Source organism: Beta vulgaris, chromosome 7 (genome assembly GCF_026745355.1).
Source record: "Beta vulgaris subsp. vulgaris cultivar EL10 chromosome 7, EL10.2, whole genome shotgun sequence".
Taxonomy (NCBI): domain Eukaryota; kingdom Viridiplantae; phylum Streptophyta; class Magnoliopsida; order Caryophyllales; family Amaranthaceae; genus Beta; species Beta vulgaris.
Genome location: NC_079208.1, coordinates 44,155,072 through 44,177,111, shown reverse-complemented (window position 1 = coordinate 44,177,111; position 22,040 = coordinate 44,155,072). Strand labels below are relative to the sequence as shown.

Sequence of the window (22,040 nt, the reverse complement as noted above, 5' to 3'; positions counted from 1 at the left end):
GTTTCTAAATAAATAGCAAGATTTATGTTTATCACATTTTCAGTCCGTGGTTATGAAAATTTGTACTACAGACTAGTAGCGCAAAAACCGAGTCTAGATCACGCTACTTAAACTTAGTATTAATCTTGGTACCATAGCTCCTGCTCAACTATAGATGGAATGTTGCATAAGCTTCAAGCAGCAAAATCTAGTTCGTGATTATGTAAACTAGTGTACTACATACTAGTAGCGCGAAAACCGAATGTAGACAAGCTACTTGAACTTATAAATCTTGGTACCATAGCTCAACGATAGATAGAACGTTGCATAAGCTTCAAAGTTCAAACAAAACAGCAGAATATGGTACATCGTGTATTTTTTACATGAAAAAAATCCACAGGTTAGGTGACCAGTCTTATTTTTCTTATGCGAGTATGCAACATTTAACTTGGTTAGACACTACCTGTGTCGATCCATTTGTTCCGATCAAAAACTTTATTTTTTAAAAGAAATTAATCCTTGTCAATGAAAAAAGTATACATTCTCGTGATTTGTATCCAAAACTCAATTACAAGTTTCAATTTTGGATTACGAAATTACGAAATATAAAATTTTATTGGATTGGATCAATACCTTCAATTGAATGAGTATAAATAAGAGATCCATGGATAGGGGATAGAAAAAAAAGTTTTCTAATCATAACTAAGTGGGTGTTTGGTTAGGGGTTAAAAGAAAGGGAAAGGGAATTAGTTGATTCCATTCCCTTAAAATTTGTTTGGATTGGGAGTTTTCTTTCCGCTCTTTTCCCCTCCATTACCCCAAATCCCTCTACTTTGATTCCCCACTACCCCCTCCACTTAGAAATGAGGAATGGATAACCCTTGACCATCACCTTTGACCATCCAACCTATCAACAACCACCTCCAGTCTTCCACCACCCCTCTTCTGTCACCGCACGCCACCACAACCACCGCACGCCACCACACCCACCTCCACCACCGCACCCACCTCCACCACCGCTCTAACCACAACCACCACCACAATAACCACCAAACCACCTCCAACACCCACAACAACCACCAAACCACCTCCAACACCCACAACAACCACCAACACAAGCCCACCTACCCCCGAAACCAGACCACCAAATTCGCCCAGCGCCCACCGCCCACGCACCCCCACCCCAAGTTGCTCGAAAACCACCTTTCCCCTCCCCAAAAACCACCCGCTACCCATAAAAAATCACCCATAACCCCTCGAAACCAACCCCATCCCACCAGAAACCCACCCCAGACTGCCGATTTCCCACCCTAGCCCATCGACGATGCACCCCAACCCCCGACAACCAACCCAGACCCACGAAAAATAACCCAAGTTTCACCCCCGACCACACCAATTGCCGACTTCATTGCCGAAGAGAGAGGGGGAGGCGACGTAGAGATTAACCGGTGAAAAGGAGTGAGTGCCGGAGAGGATAGTTGATTACCAGAAGAAGAAGAGAGGAGAGGGGGCTTTTTTAAATCCTTTCCCTTGTTTTTACTTTTTACTACCAAACATGTCTTTTAGTTGGGGGTTTTTGATTCCTTTCCCCTCCTAACCCTTACTTGATTCCTTTCCCTTTCCCCTCTTCTAACCAAACGCCCCCTAAATCTTCTATTTTGTGTTGATAGAGAGAAGGAAAAAAATAAAAATAGCTATTAAATGATGACTTTAGTTTACTAGAGGCTTCAATCAACATATTTTTTTGTTTGTTTTACCTCGGTGGAAACAAAATACTTTTCCTTAGGATTCTCTCAAAAAGAAATAGAGAATGAAGTAACTAGAAAGATTGTTAGAAACACCTCTTCTACCGAGATCATCTAGAGTAAGTTGTTTTGAATTGAATGCATTCATGCAAAAAGCTGACATAGATGTTATGGATTAAATTGTCTTTTGTATTTTCATTCCCACCTTAGATCAGGATATGAAAATTCTCCCATCTCTATTATATAAGGGAAGGGATGAGTAATGGTGTCCTCTTTTGAAACACCTATTTTGCCCCCTTCCCTTTCTAAATTACAAAAAGAATGTCAAAATCAAAATCGGCACTCAAAGAAAACTACTGAAAATTAATTTACAACACTCACTCACAAATCACTTAAAAAAAGAAACTTTACAAATCACTCATACAATTGAAAAAATCACGCTATAAAAATCATGCAAATTAAATCACTCAAATAATCAGAAAATTTTATTAAAACTAATTGAAATTAACATACAAACTAAAACTACTAACCTAGAACGTCAATACATACAAAAACATTTACAAAAATTTACTTACAAATCACTATTCTCAAGAATTATTCACAATTAATGGTGGGCCATGATAAAAAATAGAGGTGTATTTGTAGTGAAATCAGTTAGAAGTTAGACAAGAAATTTTTTTTTTATAGTGTTTCCTATATATAATAAAACTTTTACATGTATTTGGACCTATCTTTTTCTATTATATACTAACGATTAATTATCAAGGTAAAAAGGTTTATGTAAAATATCATTTAAGAATTAAAGTACAACATATCTCTATTATATAAGGAAAGGGGGAAGCTATGATGTCCCCGAATGAAGAGACTATGTTACCCCTTTCCCAGTCTAAATTACAAATTTACTTATAAATCAAAGGGGCATCAAACACAAATACCAAAAATATAATTATAACAATCACTCACAAACTACAACCTATGAAAAAATTGACTTGAAATCAAAGTGTCCACTTTCTTTACAATTTATGAAGTACTGTACTTAATTCAAAAATCAACTAAAAAATTATATATTAGAAATCATAAATAAATTCAATAAATTTCTATTTTGTTATAGAATTTAACTTTCAAAAGTAAAAAAAAAAAAAAAAGAATGGTGAGAGACTTAAGTGACAGAAACTAAACCAATCAAATTTTGCAACTAAAAACAATTATACTTCGTATGTCTAATGTTCAAATTTCGACTCTTATGCCAAAGAAAATCGAGTTTCTATTTCGAAAAAAATTCAAGCACGCATCGCGTGCAAAAAATTCTAGTTTTCCATAAGGGAGCTGAATGAAACCAAAGTTTCATGTTCGGTTTTGAATTAGAGATGTTAAAAAAAATGAACGTCGACTCTAACCCCTAGCCTTCCAAGCTAACGCTGCATGTTCAATTCCTGCTACCCACTTTATTCTGTATTAATTACTGCATAATTGAGTTGAATACGCAATTCAAAAAAAAAATCTCTCATCTCACATTCCATACAATCGAATTCTTTTTTCGAAACAAAAAAAAAGGTACAAAATGCTAAAAAATCGGAATGAAAAGTGTCCATAGTCTAATGGATAGTCTATTGGATTTACTCAAAATCCTTGAAAGAATGTTAACAATGATCTGATTTTTTGTGTCCAATATCTATAGATCCATGTTTATTTAGTTAACAACTTGCTAATATATTACAAATTTAAAACAATTTATTAATGTTTTGCTTACTAATACCCTAAATGGGGCTAATGTGTTCAACTTTCATATATGTTAAAGTTAAACGTGTAAAGTGGTGTCAGTTTCGTGTTGAAAATCTCAGCACTAACCTATCTCATTTATTAAACAGTAAAACATGTATTGACCCGTTTATGCAAATGTGTCCAAAAAAACTTGACAGTAACCCATTTTTTCGATGTCAACACTAACCTTACTCATTTATTAAACGGTCAAACAATCCGTTTATATAAACATATCAAAAAACTTCACACTAACCCATTTTTGTCATAATCGTGTCGTATCAATTTTTCCCAGCTCTCATTATAACTTTACCTAGTGTAATGTCTATGATTGCATTTGACAAAGCAAAGGGGGGACAAAATGCATAGTGACAAAAGCCATGAAAAGACAGAAATGGGAGAAGAAGATTAAAGCACATACCTTTTTAACAAGAACAAACATATTTACTTTTTTATTTTTTTTGGAGAGGATAATTTCATAATAATCTTAATAATTAGTACATTTATTTACTACAACCCAAAATCAACATTACATAAGAAAAAAAATATTAGAAAGATCAAAAAAATAAAATAAAAAATTATTTGTACCCTTTTTTCCCTTGCTTTTTAACATGATTCTGCAACAATCCAATCCCCTTGAAAGCCTTGGAAATTCTTGAACCCATATTTAAATTCATCTTCCCAGCCGACAATTTCAAAGCTTGTAAACAACAAAATTTCCCATGATCATCATAATACTCTTCATCATCATTTACCACCATTAAATCCTCAATTTTCTCTCTCCTCTTCCCCTTCTTACTCTCTTCTTCTTTTGGCTTTACTTTGTAAGACTCTGTTTCATGAGTTTCCCATAACAAATCCATCCCTTCTTCACTTTTTCCACCATTAACATTTACATTATTATTGCTTCCATTATGTCTCTCTTCAAAGAGCTTACATGCCAAAGTTCTTCTCCACTCTTTCTCCTTCCTCATCGACCCAAAACTCCCCATATTTTGTTGCCCACCAAATGTTTGTGAAAATGCCTCACTGAACTTTTCACCATTATTAAGCTTCAAATTTCCACTTTTTGGTGTTTTATTATATACCTCATTTGCCTTGGATTCGATTCTTGTTACATTTGACTCTTTTTTCTTGGGTTTTGTGTCCACTTTTTTTTGCTCCATAGTCAAATTTTCACACTCATCACCTGTTCCTTTACTAGTACTACCCACTTGATGAATAATAACTTTTTCCACAAAAGAATCAAGTGGGTTCTCTTGAATCTTCTCAATCTCAACTGGGTTTTCTTGAATTGTCTCATTGTCAACTGGGTTTTCTGCTATCACCTCAATTGTGGGTATTTCAAAGACAGCCTTATAAACTTCAAACTCTTCAACCTGTTGCAGTTTTCCCTCTTCGTCTTCCGATATCGGGTGCGAATTCTCCAAGAGAGTGTTGTAAGCAGTGAGAAAGAAACCCTCTTTGGAGTTTATGATGGAACGGAGTGGAATGAGAGTAGTGAGGAGAGAGAGAAAGAGAAGAGAAGTGGTGAAGAACAGAGGAGAGAGAAAAGATAGGAGCTTCAAGAGGTAAGGAGAAAAAAAGATCAAGTAAGAGAAGTAGAGTGGATGAGAGAAAATAAAGGAGCAAATAGAGAATTTTTTGTTCTTATTTTTGGTGTTTTTGTTGTTTTTGGTGGTGGAATTGGTGCTCTGGAAACAAAATTCTGTCATTGTTTATGGATTTGAAGAGTGTTCTGGAAACAGAGCAAGAGTTGAAAAATTGGTGAAATGAAGGGTTTTTGTTTGTGAATGTTACTACTTAGTTATGGTATGATGTTTTGGACAATTGAGAAAAGTTAGAAGATGGTTGAGAAATGAGAATTGAGGGCGTGAATAAAGGAGAGAGAATGGAGAGAGAAAGAAGAGGGGACAGGGGAAGCATGAGAGTGTAGAGAGGCTAACTAACTGAACCACTGAAGTGATAGGGAAAAAGTGGAAAAGATGATATGAGTGGCAATGGAAAAAGTATTGTGTTGTAGCTACATTGCTATAACTACCAATTTTGGCTGCTTTCTATGTGTAATTAGGGGGGGAAGCTTTTCTTGGCAACCAACCGTTTGAGTTTCTTAGGGGACTCAAACGGGGGTAATTTGGTCATTGTAAGTCTTGGAAATTTCACTCGCGTGTTGTTTGGTACCAATGCTAGGTTAGATTGGTACATTGTCCGAAAATTTTGATACCAAAGTAAGGTTGCTTGGTACCAATCCTGATAACAATGTGATATCAATACCAGGTTATAATGATACCATTGTGTAACTTTTTGAGTGTTGGAGTCTTTTATTGAACTTAACTAAATTGAATTGTGATAAACTGAATTGAACTGCGGTAAACTGAATGAAAAAAGTGAAAGAAAACACTAAACTGAATTAAATTTAAATTAACTGAGCTGAACTGAACTGAAAATAAATCCAAAAGAACGGGGTCTAAGCCAACTACGAAAATTCCATAGTCCAAATCGGCCCAAATTTGTCGCACTGGACTGGAATGGGTTTTTTTTAGGACTGGACTCGACTCAAATTTTCGAGTCCAAATATTTTCATACTGGATTTGGACTCACGCCTTTGGAGTCCATATATTTTCGGACTGGATTTGTACTCACATCTTTGGAGTCCAAATATTTTCGGACGGGATTTGTAATCAATCCTTTGGAGTCCAAAACCTCCAGTCCAATCCAAAAAAAAAATATATAAATATACAATTAATTATTATAATATAAAAAATGTATGTGACTTATTATATGTAATTGATGTAATGAGTTTAATTTTTCAAAATTCAATTATGAGAAAAAGTTGTGAATCATTGAATTTAAATTGGGGGAAAAATTTAATATAATAATCAGACTTGACTGAATTGGGATTCAAGAAAAAATTATCGAATTGAACTGGATTGGACTCAAAAAAATATTTATACCGAACTCAAACTCAGTTTTTCAAGTCTAAAAAACTTTGAATTGGATTTGAATTTTGCAAAATCCACTATAGTTCAATACACTTGTACCCGTATGTGTAATTACTAGTTACTACTTACTACTCCTAATTACAGCCTAGTTGGTGGAATCTTAAGAGTTACAGTATTATGGTCCATGAGATTAGATATGTGGAGTTGTGGACCATGTGGTTAAACTGTTCCACTAGAGTCTACAAATATGAAAAGGTGAGATTTGGTTAAATTATGAAAAAAAGAGCAAGGGTTAGAAACTCACGGATTTACAATAGTTCATGTCTAATTGGTCGCCCTTCCCTTAGTATTTTGAAAGTTAATTTTGTTGGTTGTATCGTCATAACTTGGGATCATCAATGTTTTTTTTTTTTTTTTTTTTTTGGCGACAAGCACAAACAATAATAACCATACTAAGTCCTTAGGTTACCTTGTCTAGCAGCTCTAGCAAGAACATGAGCTGGATCTACATCTATTCTATTTACCTTTTCGATTTCACATGAACTGAACTTATCTCTAAGGGCTTTAATATCATGGATGATAGTGGCTATCTCGAAAGGGTGTTGTTGGCTATATATTGCTCGGACCAGTTCGAGACAGTCTGATTTGAAAATAGCCTGTCTAACTCCTTTGGTGTAGGCCACGCACATACCGTGATATAAAGCATAGGCCTCTGCCTGTATTGGTGTCGACGCCATGATCTTGGCATTACCCTCAAATATTATGACCTCGTTAGCTTTGACCACCCATCCTATTCTTGCTCTTGGGTGAAGCTGTTTGTATTTTTTCTAGGCCCCATCCACTAGTATGATGCAAGCTGAATCACAATGGAGATTATCTGAATGTCGAAAAGTTTTCGTCTGATCTTTAGTTTTTGTCAGGGAGGTTCGAAGGTCTGCCTCCTTTAGCTTCTTGCTTCCAGCATATTCACACAGGAGTGCCTCCTTTCTTTGATAGATAGTTATGGGATTTTCATGCTGGTTTCTAAAGACGATGTTGTTCCTGAATATCCAAATAGACCAGAGTGTGAGAATAAATTCTTGTGCTATCTCCGATTTTACTCCGTCTTCTTTCCAGAACAGCTTTAGGAAATTTCTTATCCAATCACCAATCGGGATGTATGTGGCTGATTGAGGTTGGATTCCTAGTGAGGAGCACGTCCAATTGCGCTTCGTGAACTCGCAATCGTGGAACAAATGACTTGTATCTTCCAAATGCAATCGACATAGGTAGCATCATTCCTGCACTAGAATGTTTCTCTTTATTAGGTTGGAGTTTGTGCGATAGCATTTGTTAGTACTCTCCATATAAAGAACTTTCCATTTGGGTCTGAGATCTGAGGCCCAGAATTGTCTGGTATCCTGGGATGCACTTAAGTTCCCTTTGAGGAGTGGGTAGCGGGTATAGACTTCTTTGACTTTGAAAGTGCCAGATTTGGACGCACTCCATCTATACCGATCTTGCATATTTTCCGTTGGGATGTGAGTGGTGAGGATTCTGGTGGCTGTTTCCTGGTCGAATATCCCCCTTACAAGAGGTATGTTCCATGATTTTTGGTTTTGATTCATCAAGTCCTTGACATTACGAAGGCCTAACTCTTCCAGGTTGATTCCTTGCTTGGGATTGACCGGGTCGCCTTTTAGCCATTTTTCTGTTAGAATACTAGTGCTAGCTCCATCTCCTATCGATTTCGTGAAGCCATCCTGACAATCCTGAATTGCTCTGCAGAGACCCCTGAAACCCCACGAGGCTTTGCCTATCCGAACTCTCTGTAATACAAAATTTACTGGGGAAGCTTTATACTTAGCACAGTAGAGTTGGGATAGTAAGGAGTGCCTTGTTTCATGGAGCCGAACCGCTTGCTTTGCAAGCAGCGCTTTATTAAACAAATGGACATTTCTAATGCCAAGCCCTCCTCCTCCCTTCGGAAGCTCGATGGTAGCCATACTCTTCCAATATATAGGTTTCATAGTTCTAGACCCATTCCATAAGAATTTTGCAAAAATCGAGTTTAACTTGTCTGTTGTAGCCTTTGGAATAAGGAAGACACTTAGTATGTTGAGGCTAAGCATGGATAGAATGCTATTGATTAGAAGAACTCTGCCTGCTTGTGAAAGAGAAAGATGATGCCAGCTTGAAATCCTTTGTTCAACTTTTTCTATCAGCGGTTGGAACTTCCGAGAGCTCTTACCATCAACTTCGATATTGCACCCTAAATACTTCCCAAGAGATTCCGCTGAGGGAGTACCCACTATACTTCTCATAAACCTTTTGAACCTATTAGGCGTGTTGGGGCTGAATAGAATATGGGATTTATGATAGTTGATTACTTCGCCTGATAATCGACTGAATTGCGACAGATGCTTCTTCAGTTCTTCGCAATAGCCTTGAAGAAAATCAAAGAGTCATCTGCAAAAAACAGGTGAGACACCTCCGGGCAAGATCTATTTAACTTTATTCCCTGGAATACTTTATTTCCAGCCCTTTCGTTAGCAATCTAGATAAGAAGTCCATTACAAGTATAAAGAGATAGGAAGATAGAGGATCTCCCTGTCTGAGTCCGTAAGTTGGCTTGAATCGCTTCGATGGTTCCCCGTTTATTAGTATAGAATAAGAAACATTATCCAGTGTCGACAGACTGCCGGCACTCCCGGCCCATTTGCGATAATAACCAGTAGAGAAAGTCCCAACCTACCTTGTCATATGCCTTAAACATGTCGATTTTTAACGCCGCTAGATATTGCTTACCCTTTTTCCGTTGCTTGATGACATTGACCAGTTCATGAGCGGTGAGGCAATTATCTGCCATAATTCTTCCTGGAACAAAGGCATTCTGGTATGGGGAGACAATAAGATTCAAGATTGGCTTGAGTCTGTTTGAGATGATCTTCGATATGATTTTGTAAATTACGTTGCACAGGCTTATTGGTCGATATTGGCTAGCTTCTTCAGGGCTCTCTATTTTCGGGATGAGACAAATGTTTGTAAGATTCCATTCCTTAAGGAGGAAACCCCTGGCAAAGAAATGATCAACTGCTCTCCAAATATCAGTGTTGTTATTAATGATAATTAGTTGTTGGTTCGAAAAATGTCCCCAATCGGTATCAATGTGAACTTAAAGTTTTAAATCAAATACTTAAGAAAAATTGGGAAAAAATGTTATGGCAATTGGATTATACTCAGAAAATGATCTTCTAGTTCCTGTTAAAATTTCTACTCCATCCGTCTCAAAATATAGTTTCCGATTCTATTTTTTCATGGGAATTAAGGTAAGTATAATTTAAGAGGTATAGTAAAGACTTTTGTTAGTTTAAATAGATGTTGTATGAGAAAATATGATTTTAGGAGAGAGAATAGAGAATAATTGGTGAAAGAGCATTAACTGTAACATAGGTTGAATAAACAAAGCATAAACCAAATTTCAAGAAGCAAATAAATGATGTGGACACGGTTTTTTTAGACAAATTACGAAAAAATGTGGAACTAAATATATAAATGATGACTATATTTTGGGACACCCATAATAGAAATATGAACTATATTTTGGGAAGGAGGGAGTACATAGTAAATTATACTATTAATAATTCATCAATATAACCATCGGCTTCAATAGTTTACAAAGAATTTGATACAATCTTATTTTTGAAATTTAGGTTAATGTGTAAGAATATAGCCGGTGTAATTAATGGTGTATCAATGTTAATTACCGAGGTTACAAAATCTTGAATAGTTATTTTTATTATGAATATTGAAAGGTAGGATTTGCTATTTTTAGCAATAGTTTAATGAGTATTAATACATACATTTTTATTTAATTGTTTTACAAATAGATATATAATTTGTTTATAAATAATTTTTTCGCACAAAAACTAACATGATATTGTAGATTAGTTGGTTAGAGCATTTGTATTTCAAATGAGAGTTATAGGTTCGATTCGTAAAACATTAATTTATTTTTATTGTTTAATATGTCTCATTTGATTTTGTGGGGGGAGTGGAGAGCGGGGAGGGGGGAGTGTGCAACTAGGGATGACAACTGCTCAAATTTGGACCATATCCTCATAAATTTGGATATGTTTTCAGAGGCTGGATCAAGATTTCCCCCGAACCCGACAAGTCAGGAGAATAGGACTGAGAATCCCACATGTCCAGGTCCAAAACGGATCCCTCCATGATTTGCAGTACAAGAAAAACCAGATTTAGCGACCGACCTAAGCAGTCGCTAAAATAGGTAAACCAGTCGCTAAACTGGGTTAGTGACCGCCGGGGAGACCAATTTATGGTTAGTCGCTAAAAGGCTAGTCGCAAAATGATTTTGGCGATTGATTTTGGGTTAGTCTCTAGTTTTGCGACTAATTAGCGACTACGCAGTGACTTGCTGATAAAAGACCAATTAGGAGGTGGAGACACTAGTAGAATAATTTCTTATTGTTGCGGTGATATTGCAACGATTTTACCATACGCGGCGATATATCATGTAAAAAGAAAAGGAAAAATATAAAATAACCATATTGCTAAGATTTCGGCCTAAAACCGCAACAATATGGTTTCAAGGGATATTTTTTAAAAAAGTTTGACTATTTGACCAAACATATTGCTGCAGTTTCTGGCAAGAACCGCAGTAATATATTAAAATAATATAAAAAATAAATATTATTTTAATATATTATTGCGGTTCTTGCCAGAAACCGCAACAATATGTCTGCGCTAGATCTAAAAAAACACGGGTTTTTTTTGTTCAGTGTTTCTCTCTCTTTCTACTCTCACACTCTCTCACACCATATTGTTCACGGTTTTCGGCGAAAGGCTTGGATTTTCTGTCGAAAGGTTTGGTTTCACCCCTCTCCTCCGCTTCTTGCTTGGTTGGTTTGTTTTTCACTCCTCTCCTCCTTTCACCAATTGGTTGTTACTGTCACTTTTGTACTTCACCGCCGCCGCCACCCTCTCCTTGTCATATTAGGTTAGTTTATTATAAAAAAAATTATTTTTATAGTTTTCTTCATTAATAGTGTTTTAGTGGAAAATTTGGCTTAAATAATAGTTTAAAATGCTTAGTATAAAGTATATATATGATTAGTTATAAGATTTAAGGATTAAAAACTGATTTTGTGATGATTTTGCTTAAGTTTTTGTATGCCCTAAAATGATATACGGGATTGTTTTTGCTTAAGTTCTTGTGATGTTTTTGCAATACTTTATTTCAAGTGATATGCAATCCCTTTATATTGATAGACTCACCAATGGGAGGGGAATGGAAATCTAAGGAATAGTTTGATACTTGTTTGGTGATAACTTGAAATCGCTTGAATGCGATTGTTGTTTGGTGATGACTTGAAATCGCTTGAATGCGATTGTTTTTATGTACATTATATTGCCTAGATACATGTTCAAGACTTAATCATTAGGAGTAAGCCTTGAAAGTCTCTGTTTTGCGAGTGTTCTCAAACGTCACATCTCACTTAGGTAGCAAATGCGTGTCGATTCTTGATTCTAAGTGAAATACGGTTAGTCATTTTCCTAATTTATTCTCCGGGCACGTATAAGATAAACAATTATCTTCATCGTGTACTTGGAGAACTGAAGGAAAATGTTGCCGAATTTTACTTAGAATTAAAGATGATACATGCATTCACGAGGGGGATTGGACGTTTAAGGATATGGGTTAGGTTGGAGTGAGAAAGATCCAATGGAAGCATGCATTGAATATTAGCTTGTTGTGTTATATTTATGTGAGTTTTTAATTGATAACAATTTTTTATTATGTATGTATGTATGTATGTGTGGGGGTTTTTAGAAATGGATCGAAGTTGGATGTATGGAAAGCGGAATATGTTGGAGTTCGTACAAGGTATGAATGAGTTTTGTAAACGTGTTATAGAACATCAACAACTTACTTGCGTGGATAAGATTTATTGTCCACGTGTTGATTGCTACAATGTCAATATGAATTATGATATTAAGACCATAAGGGATCATATAATTCGTCGTGGATTTAGGCCTACGTATTATATTTGGTTATGGCATGGTGAGAAGGGAAATATACTCATGATAGGGTTAGTGTTGATGTTGGCACTAATAACTCATTAGAGATTGATATGTCGAATGTTGGGGTTGAGAATAAAGTTGTGAATGAAGATCATGTTAGGATTCAAGGTGATACTTTACTAGGTGATGATGTAGTAGGTGATGAAAATGACCACGAAGATAATAGTGACACTAAGAATGAATAGTTTGGTGATGATCGATTAGGTGATATTTGGAAGGCCGGGGACCGTGACCATTTTAATGAGCAGCCACGAGTGTTTGACAGTTTGTCTGAAGCTGTTGGGAAACCCCTTTATCCAGGGTGTACAAAATACACTTAGTTGAGTAGGGTTCAACTCTTTTCAACATAATAACGAAACATAATTTGACTGATGTAGGCTTCACAGAATTCTTAGAAGCTTTACAAGATATGTTTCCTCAGGGTAATTTATTACCAAAATCCACCTACTATGCCAAAAAATTAATGTGTACTTTGAGTTTAGAATATGAGCGGATTGATCCATGTCCGAATGATTGCTTGTTGTATCGAAATGAGTATGCGGACCTTTATGAATGCCCAAGGTGTGGTAAGTCCCGCTACAAATTGTCAAATGTGGTTGAACCTAGGCCGGGAATTACGGGTCCTTCTGCGAAAGTGGTTGTGGTATCTTTCAATTATGTAAGGTTCAAGAGGCTCTTTTCTATCAAAGAAGGTGCAAAGAACCTAAGATGACATGTTAATCAGAGAAACAAAGATGAGCTGCTTAGGCATCCAGTAGATTCTCCTCAATGGGAGGCTATAGATTCCCGGTATAGAGATTTTGGTTAGGAGCCTAAGAACTTGAGACTTGCATTGTGTACGTACGGAATGAACCCTTACGGGACTTTGAGTAGTCAACATAGTACTTGGCCAAGTCTTTTAGTGAAATACAATCTTCCTCCATGGTTGTGCATGAAGCGGAAATATATTGTGTTGTCTCTCTTAATTTCTGGGCCTAAGCAGCCGGAAAATGATATAAACATCTATCTTGCACCTCTCATCGAAGATCTCAAATGTTATGATGTTTGATGTGTATTCTAATGAAGATTTCAAGCTTCGTGCTATGTTACTTTGTACTATAAATGATTATCCTGCTTATGATAATTTATCTCGGTATAAGGTCAAAGGAAAAAAGGCATGTCTCATTTGTGAGAATGGTATGGAGGCTACACATTTTCGAAATTGTGGGAAACATGTCTATATCATTAACAGGAAATTCCTACATATTTCTCATCTATATCGAAAGAGAAAAGCACCATTTAACGGGTTAGTTGAAAATGCTCCAGCTCCTAGACCATTAACCAGAAAAGAAGTTGATAATCGTGTTTAGGGAATGGGCACAATATTTTGTAAGGGGGTTAAACCTTCGGAAGAAGATAATGTCATTTGGAAAAAAGAATATATATTCTGGAGACTTCCTTATTGGAAATACTTACCAGTTAGACATTGTCTCGACGTAATACATATTGAAAAAAATGTTTGTGATGTGATTATCGGTACCCTACTGAGTATGCCGGAAAAGACTAAGGATGGTCCGAAGGTTCGTAGAGATATGGAGAAATTGAAGATTCGGCCTAATTTATGGCAAAAGGTTAAGGAAATAACTAAGAAAGGAAAGGTAACAATAACGTATTTGCCTCCAGCTTGTTATACATTGTCTAGGCACGAGGAACAATTCTTTTGTGAGTGTTTATACAATATTAACGTTCCCACTAGATACTCATCTAACAAAAGAAGACTTGTTTCTACGACTGATCTGAAATTAATTGGGTTGAAGTCTCATGATTGTCATGTGATGATGCAAGTGTTTTTGTCGATTGCAATACACGGGATTCTTCCAAAACATGTCAGGCTTGCTATTATGAGGTTGTTTTAATTTTTTAATACCATATGCAACAAGGTACTTGACCCTAAGAAGTTGGATGCTTTGTAAAATGAGGTGGTGATCACACTTTGTCAAATTGAGATGTATTTTCAACCTTCTTTTTTTGACATTATGGTTCACTTAGTCCTTCATTTGCTAAGGGAGATTAAATTGTATGGCATTGTGTTTTTAAGATGGCCGCATACCCTTTTGAGAGACATATGGGTTCTTCAACAAAGAAAGTGAAGAATCGGACAAGATCATAGGCGAGTATTATTCAAGGAACAATTACCGAAGAGGTTGGAGGATATTGTTCTTCTCATTTTGCTAAAGTTGTGACGATAGGTATTTCAAAGTCCAGACACGAGGGTAGGTTAGAAGCCAAGGGTGGGATCGAAATGCGACATATTTCACCTTCATTGAGTGAGTTAAATGACGCTCATCTTTTCATGTTGCACCATGTTACTGAAGTTAATCCATACTTAGATAGACATATACGTAAACTGCACCACAAAAACCCGTCAAAAGGGGAGAGGGCATTGATGAATGATCATAACAAGTCTTTCATTGACTAGTTCCACAATAAAGTATTTGGTGAATTATCCGCAAACAACCATCATGTACCTGATACAATTAAGTGGTTGGCATACGATCCACATGATAGTTTTAAATCGTATGAGGGTTATGATATCAATGGATATACCTTTTATACTGAACGTCAGGACAAGAAATCAAAGGTGGTACAGAATTGTGGGGTTTAAATGGTTGCATCATCCAGGGCATATGCGAATGCAAAGGATAAAACTCCTATTGATGCTGAACAATCATACTATGGGATCATTTAAGAAATATGGGATCTCGATTATTATGACTTCACTTGCCTATTTTTCAATGCAAGTGGGCGGATAATAGAAGTAGTTTGCGAACGGATGAGTGCGGTTTTACTCTAGTCGATATGAGTCGTCTGCGTGACACGGAAAAACCTTTTATCCTCGCATCACAAGCAAACAAGTGTTTTATGTATCTGATCCTGCAGACACTTAGTGGTGCATAATTGTTAATGGTAAAAGGCAAATTTTAGGAGTAGGTGATGTTGACGACAAAGAAGAATATGATAAGTTTGATAATACCCCCCTTAACTTAATCCACGGGCCGCCCTATCATCATTTTCCCCCGAATGAGCAGGCGAACTTCCTTTCATTAAGAATGCGCATAAAAAATAGCTCAGGTTTTAGGGTTGAAGAAAACGTCCAAATGATGGTATGATGAGTGTCTGATACTGAAAAATAGTTACATGCAAATGGATCACCAAGAAGGTATAACGGTCATCGAGCTAGCTATTGACCGAAATTAAAGGTAAAAAATGTTCTATATGAGTAATTTGAATTATAAATTGATGTACTTATAATAGATTTCGTTACAATAATGTGTTAATATATAATGTTTTAAATTTTGTTAACACTTTTTGTTGTTTCTATATATATGCTACAGATATGGCTAGTGACAATTTGAGCGATCAGTCATCGGATTCGGATGCACCATTTCACCCAAAAAGGAGGTTGACCAGGGGGAGGACAGTGATCGTGTTGCAGATCCGTTTGATGATTGGATGGAAACGATTGAACTAGAAGCTGGTAGGAATGCTTTAATTGGCATTGAGGTGACATCTGATCAGCCACCCCCCTCTGCTTCGCACTTATTTAATTATCGTGAATATTGAATATGTAATTTATTTGTTCGTTCTCAAATATAGTTTCGTTATTTTTTTTCTTATATCATCGTCAGACCAGTGCATATTATGGTGCACAAGGGAGGGGGAAGAAGTCAGGTGATCCCAAGACGAATCTCCACAACACAGAAGATGCAACTTACAGTTTGATGATTTGGGAAGACCAACAGGTAATTATTGATTGTAAGATAGTTATAATTTATCATGCTTACAATTTAATGTTTGGATTTCTAATTGTTTGTTCTATTAGGTCTGTGGCGAGCCAAGTATGGTATTTGGGTCGGTCTTTCTATACGCAGGCTTAACATTAATTGGAAATGAAGAAACATTTCTCCTGTCTGTTGGATTTAATGTGGACATACACTATGGTAAGATACCAAACTGATGATTTTTGTAATTATACCATTTACAATTTTGGGATTTATTGTACTAATGATGACCTAACGTGCTTATTTATTTTTTTATGATGGAAAACATAATATGTTTCACCTTCCCGATAAGATAAGCTATAGGAAGCACTACTTGTCTGCTGTGAACTCTAGATGGAGGGATTTTAAGAGCAAATTGGTATCTGATTGGATCAAAATGACCAGAGTCATATCAAAGAAAGAGAAGATAGGTGATACTCCGCCAGATGTATAAAAGCACATCAAGATGGAGGATTGGCTTACCTTCAAAGAGGTTATGACGTCAGATGAGGCTATAGTAAGTTTATATTCTAATTATTAACTTGATTTTATTAATTTAAATTATATTCTACTAACTTAATATTATTAATTTTTTTGCAGAAAAAGCGAGAAAACGAGCTCGAGAGTGCAAAAAAGAACACACATCATCACCACTTAGGTCAAAGGAACTATGGGGATGCTAGATAGTTGTGGAAGCAGGAAGTCTTCTGTCCACCTAGTTTTGATTCTGGATCGTCATCTAGTACACCATCCTCCTCGGTGTCCTCTCATATTAACCAGGGTCATGACTGGTGGTGCGCGATGCATAAGAAAGATCATGTTACTAAACAACGATTTATTCTAGTTGAGGAAACAAAGATTGCAGATGACAAATACGTATGTATATCACTATAACTTTTAGTTTGACATATGAATATGTTTTTCTTCACTAACTACATTATTACTTATAACTTACTTTTTGGGCAGCTGGAGTACAAGGAGAAGCAACCCAAGGGTGAGTTCACTTTGGTACGTAATAGAGACGCCCTTTTTATGGCTCTTGGAGAGAAGCCAGATCATTCAAGTCGTCGTTATGGTATTAGAGGCGTCAATGTTGGCTATATGAAGGGTTTTGGTCGTCCACCTCCTAGGAACCATTATTGGAGCTCGAGCCAGGAACAAGAGGAAGCATTCATGCGAAAAATGACTTAAAGGTGGAGAAATCACATTGCAACATATATGCAGAATACAACGCTTTCACATCCCACTTAGCTACCTATTAGGCCATCTCCATTTTTTGCTTCACCATTTTCTAGGTCATCTCCTTCACAGCCCACTCAGCCACCTATACCACCATTTGTTCCATCATCTACTACTTCACCATCTGCTAGGCCATCTGCTTCACAACCCACTTAGCTACGTACTCCACTTTCTGGATTTTCCGACACTCACTCCCCTCAGTTGAAGGTACATATATTTATCATATATACATGTGCTTTATACAAATAATTATCACATATACATGTGCTTTATACAAATAATTATCTTACATAATTAATTAGAACTTTACGTTATTGTTAGGACGAGATTCCATGTCAATTTTATTTGATAGATCCAACTAGTGAAAAGACTTGTCTACTGGCAGATGCACATTCTTATGCTTTTGATCAGACCACTATAGTTCATGGGTCTAGAATGATGAATGCTCACCTTTGAGTGAAAATTCATCGTTTTGTAGAAAAGTATGGTCATTTGCCACTACTTGTCCCCGTCCCTGCATACACTACAACTACTGCTTTGGGTACGTGGGTGCAATGGCCAAAAAATTTAGTGCAAAGGTTAGGTGATGAGGTAATTGTTTAAATCTTATCCATTTTTGTAAAAATAATAGCAGTAAATTTAAAAATTTCATAATGTTATGCGTGTTCTCAAAAATAATTATTAGGTTACACCAACACCTAAAAAAGAGAAAGGGGATTTGGGGGGAGGCTGTTATATGTTCTAGCCAGCAGCTTTCAGCCGGTTTGGCTACTCGTTATAGTCCAGTTGTCGATGATTTATCGTTCTTGGAATCCCTCGCTGAAGATTGTAGGGAGTTAGCAGATACGCTTGCCCTTGCCGTCGCAGACGATGATGTTGTTGTTGTTATCTTGCCGAGCTCCTTGTTCCATTATTTAGGAGATGCCACCGCTTATCTGACCAAGGAGGATATTGCTTAGTTCCTGAAAGGGGATATGCTTAATGTTTCTATTATCCAAGTGTACATGAGGTAAAAATAATCAAAGTTATGATTATTTTTACATTTGATTGTATGACAGTTGTATTTTCCATATAAAATTTACATTTGTCTATTTTTTTTAGGGCAACGCAGTCTGACTTGGATGGATTTGGGGATGCTATTGATCTTCTTTGTTGGATGTGTCTGCATAGTACCGCGGATGTGAATGCATTGTAGAATGTAACGAGTTACATTCATTGTGCTTTGACTGGATCCGTCGTTCTTGGTGCTAGTATCATCTTCGCGCCAATCTTTCAAGAGTAATATTCTATCTTAATAGTTTTACAAATATCAATTGTGGCATGACATGTGATTTATCAGTAATTATTGTTATTCAATCTTGCAATAGCCGTCATTGGATGCTCCTTGTCATATGTCCCACGCTCGGGATAAATTATGTCTTTGATTCCACTAGCTTACACAAGGAGCGAAAGTTAAAGATTAGACCTCCTACGATAGTGTAAGTTGATCCGTTTGATAATATTTTAAATGAATTGAAATTATAACATAAAACAAATAAAGTGTAAATCATTTGATATTGTGTTATGTAGTGCTTTTAGGAGGTTTCGATTGAGCGGCAACACAGTTCGTCGGGAGAAGCTTCTTTGGAAGTGTGCTGAGGTATAATAGACTTAATTTATTCAATTAAAAGCCTATGTTATTCTCATTATACGATAAATTTCCTCATTTTCTTAAAACTTTGATAAAGTGCCCACAACAACAAGGAGGCACGGAGTGCGATTATTTTGTCATGCGTAACACTTTTGACGTAATCACTTTATATTCTAGTTTGAAGGATTTCAATGAAGTAAGTTTTTGTTTACTTATAATTCATTTCATATTTTATATATGTAACTATTTGAGGCTAACATTGGTGAATTATTTTCAGGTTTCTTGTACCTTTACCCACGTTCCTTATACGGAAGATCAAATCAATGAGGTGAAAAATAAGTGGGCAAGATACTTTATTTATAATTGCATTGCGTAGGTGATGTTAATTTTCTTTGTTTCTCTATCTAACTTTGGTGAATTAATGTTATTTATAAATTAGTGCAACTTATACCAACCAACATTATCGTATTGACTTGGACTTCATGATGTATATATATGTTGAATTTGCATGATATCTATGTTGGATTGAATCATATTTATTCTTTATTGAACATGGAATTCGGATGGTGGATGTTGGAGGAAAATTCGTTCTTAGAGGATGATGGATGTCAGATGAATTTTGGATAGATGTTGGATGTTGGATGAATTTTTGATAGATGTTGGTTGTTGGAGGAATTTTGGATATGCATATTGGTTGCTGCATATAATATTGTACAAGTTAATTCTCAATTATGGGCTTAACCAATTTACAATCGGAGCTCCACCTAAATTTATGCAGAAAATTTTGTTGCAGCTGCTGCATCTTGCTTCCTGCATGAGGAGGTTGGATGGAACATACGTGCATAAAAAAAATCCTATATTGCTGCGATTTCTGGGGAAAATCGTAACATTCTGCTGTATTTTATAATAAAAAATAAAGATATTGCTGCGGGTTTTTTCAGAAACCGCAGCAATATTACAACGCTAGTTTCCCAACTTTAGGGGGTCTTAACTTTTAGCAGGCCTCGATGACTTAAAACTGACGATTTTTTTTAAAATCTCACCTAGTTCCTACATCCCTCCATCAATTAACCCTTCTGGTGTGACCCAAGTTTTACAAGTTATGACATATTAAGCCAGTTTCAAGTCACAAAGGCCCGCTAAAAGTTAATACCCCCTAAAGTTGGGACCTACACAGGTTAATCAATAGTTCATACTTTTTAAAAATTATCACCCAAAGTTGAGACCTCTGTCGTCAATTTTTCCAAAAAATAAATATAATACTGCGGTTTTCTAGCGTCTTGTTGCGGTTAAAAACCGCATCAATAGTTTACTTACCTATTATTGCGCGACCAATACTGCCGCAATAGGCCACTTAATAACCACATCAATGAGCATTTATTCTACTAGTGAGACTAAATTTCTGACACATATATATATTAGCGAGTACTACGGTAGTCGCTAAATACCAAAAAGAAGATTAAAAAAAATGAAATCAACAACAAAAAGTTGTTGTCGATTTCATTCAAATTAATAATACAGTTACTTGATTATACTACCAATCAATAATACCAAAATTACTTAATAAAGAATCATAATATCATATATATATATATATATACCATAGAGATTTCCTCCATCAAATATAAATTATAAAATGGTCAAATTTTATAATATACAAAGTATTACATACATATTCACAAGTGTGACTAAATAAAACTTTGAGTATGCAATAAATAAACAAACTACATTCAGGTGAAACTTGTATCTTCTTATATGAGAGCCAAACATGGAAAAAAAAATTGGAAGATCAGTTAAGAGTTTTTTGCAGGGATATATCAGGATAATAGGGCATTTTGTGGTGATATACTCACTAAATTTTTTTTGTGGGGATTAGGGTTGGCAATGATGTGAGTCGAACTCGAGTTTGATTAAACTCGACTCGAACTCGAAAACTCATACTCAAACTCGACTCGACTCGAAAACTCGCGAGTTTCAAATTTTCAAGCTCGAACTCGAAACCTAAACTCGAATTTGAGCGCGAACTCGAACTCGTTTCAAGCTTTTTGGTCATTTGATATAGTTCTATTTTTTATAGAAGAAATTCTTTACTTTGCCTTTTAGTCATTCTATACACTTTTTTCATTTTTTTAAACTCAAAGCATGTTGTGTCTTGATGTTCCAACTCAATGGAACTCAACTTACTTTATGTTGAACACAGTGGTAAAATTTATAAATACCTTAGAAAGATATGATGGTGAAGACAATCATTATCATGATGATCTTTGGGATGTCAATGGTTATGGGAATGGGTTAGGGAAACTTGTATTTGAGGACTAGGATCATGTGAAGAACTTGATAATATTACTGGAGGCTTTCTATGGTTTGACTTTACGTGTATCAGGTTCATTGTATGTTACTTCTAGCACTTATTTTCATGAGATTACATATGTTGATTGTCTATTGAAGCAATGGTGTGACAGCTCGAATGAAGATTTAAAAAATATGGCTCTTAAATGAAAGAAAAGTGTGATAAGTATTAGGGTGATCCTACAAAATTTAATGTGATGTTATTTTTGTCTGTTGTACTTGATCCACGATATAAATGAGAGTGCGTGGAGTATGAGATCTGCCAAACGTATGAACTGACATAGCTTTAGTTGTTTGCACTCGAGTGAAAAAGGCTTTTAGGGACATTTTTGATGAGTATAGTCATAGGGACTCACAAGGAGCTAATCGCCCAACTTGTACTCAAAGTGGGGTTCCCTATTCTAGTGCAGTAGGTGTTGAAACAAGTAAAGAGAACAAGGGAATTATAAGGGCTAGATATAAGAAACTTAAAGCCACCAAAGAGGACGGGGATTCCAAATCAGAGATAGAAAAG

At 36.0% G+C, this 22,040-nt stretch overlaps 1 protein-coding gene across 1 annotated transcript; it reads right to left on the bottom strand.

Annotated features, from left to right (window-relative positions):
* Positions 1 to 3,881: 3,881 nt before the first annotated feature.
* LOC104908807 (hypothetical protein) lies at positions 3,882 to 5,491 on the bottom strand. Its single transcript, XM_010697962.4, has one exon. The coding sequence runs from the start codon at positions 5,195 to 5,197 to the stop codon at positions 4,061 to 4,063; it is 1,137 nt and encodes a 378-aa protein (XP_010696264.2). The 5' UTR covers positions 5,198 to 5,491; the 3' UTR covers positions 3,882 to 4,060.
* Between the last annotated feature and the right edge of the window lie 16,549 nt (positions 5,492 to 22,040).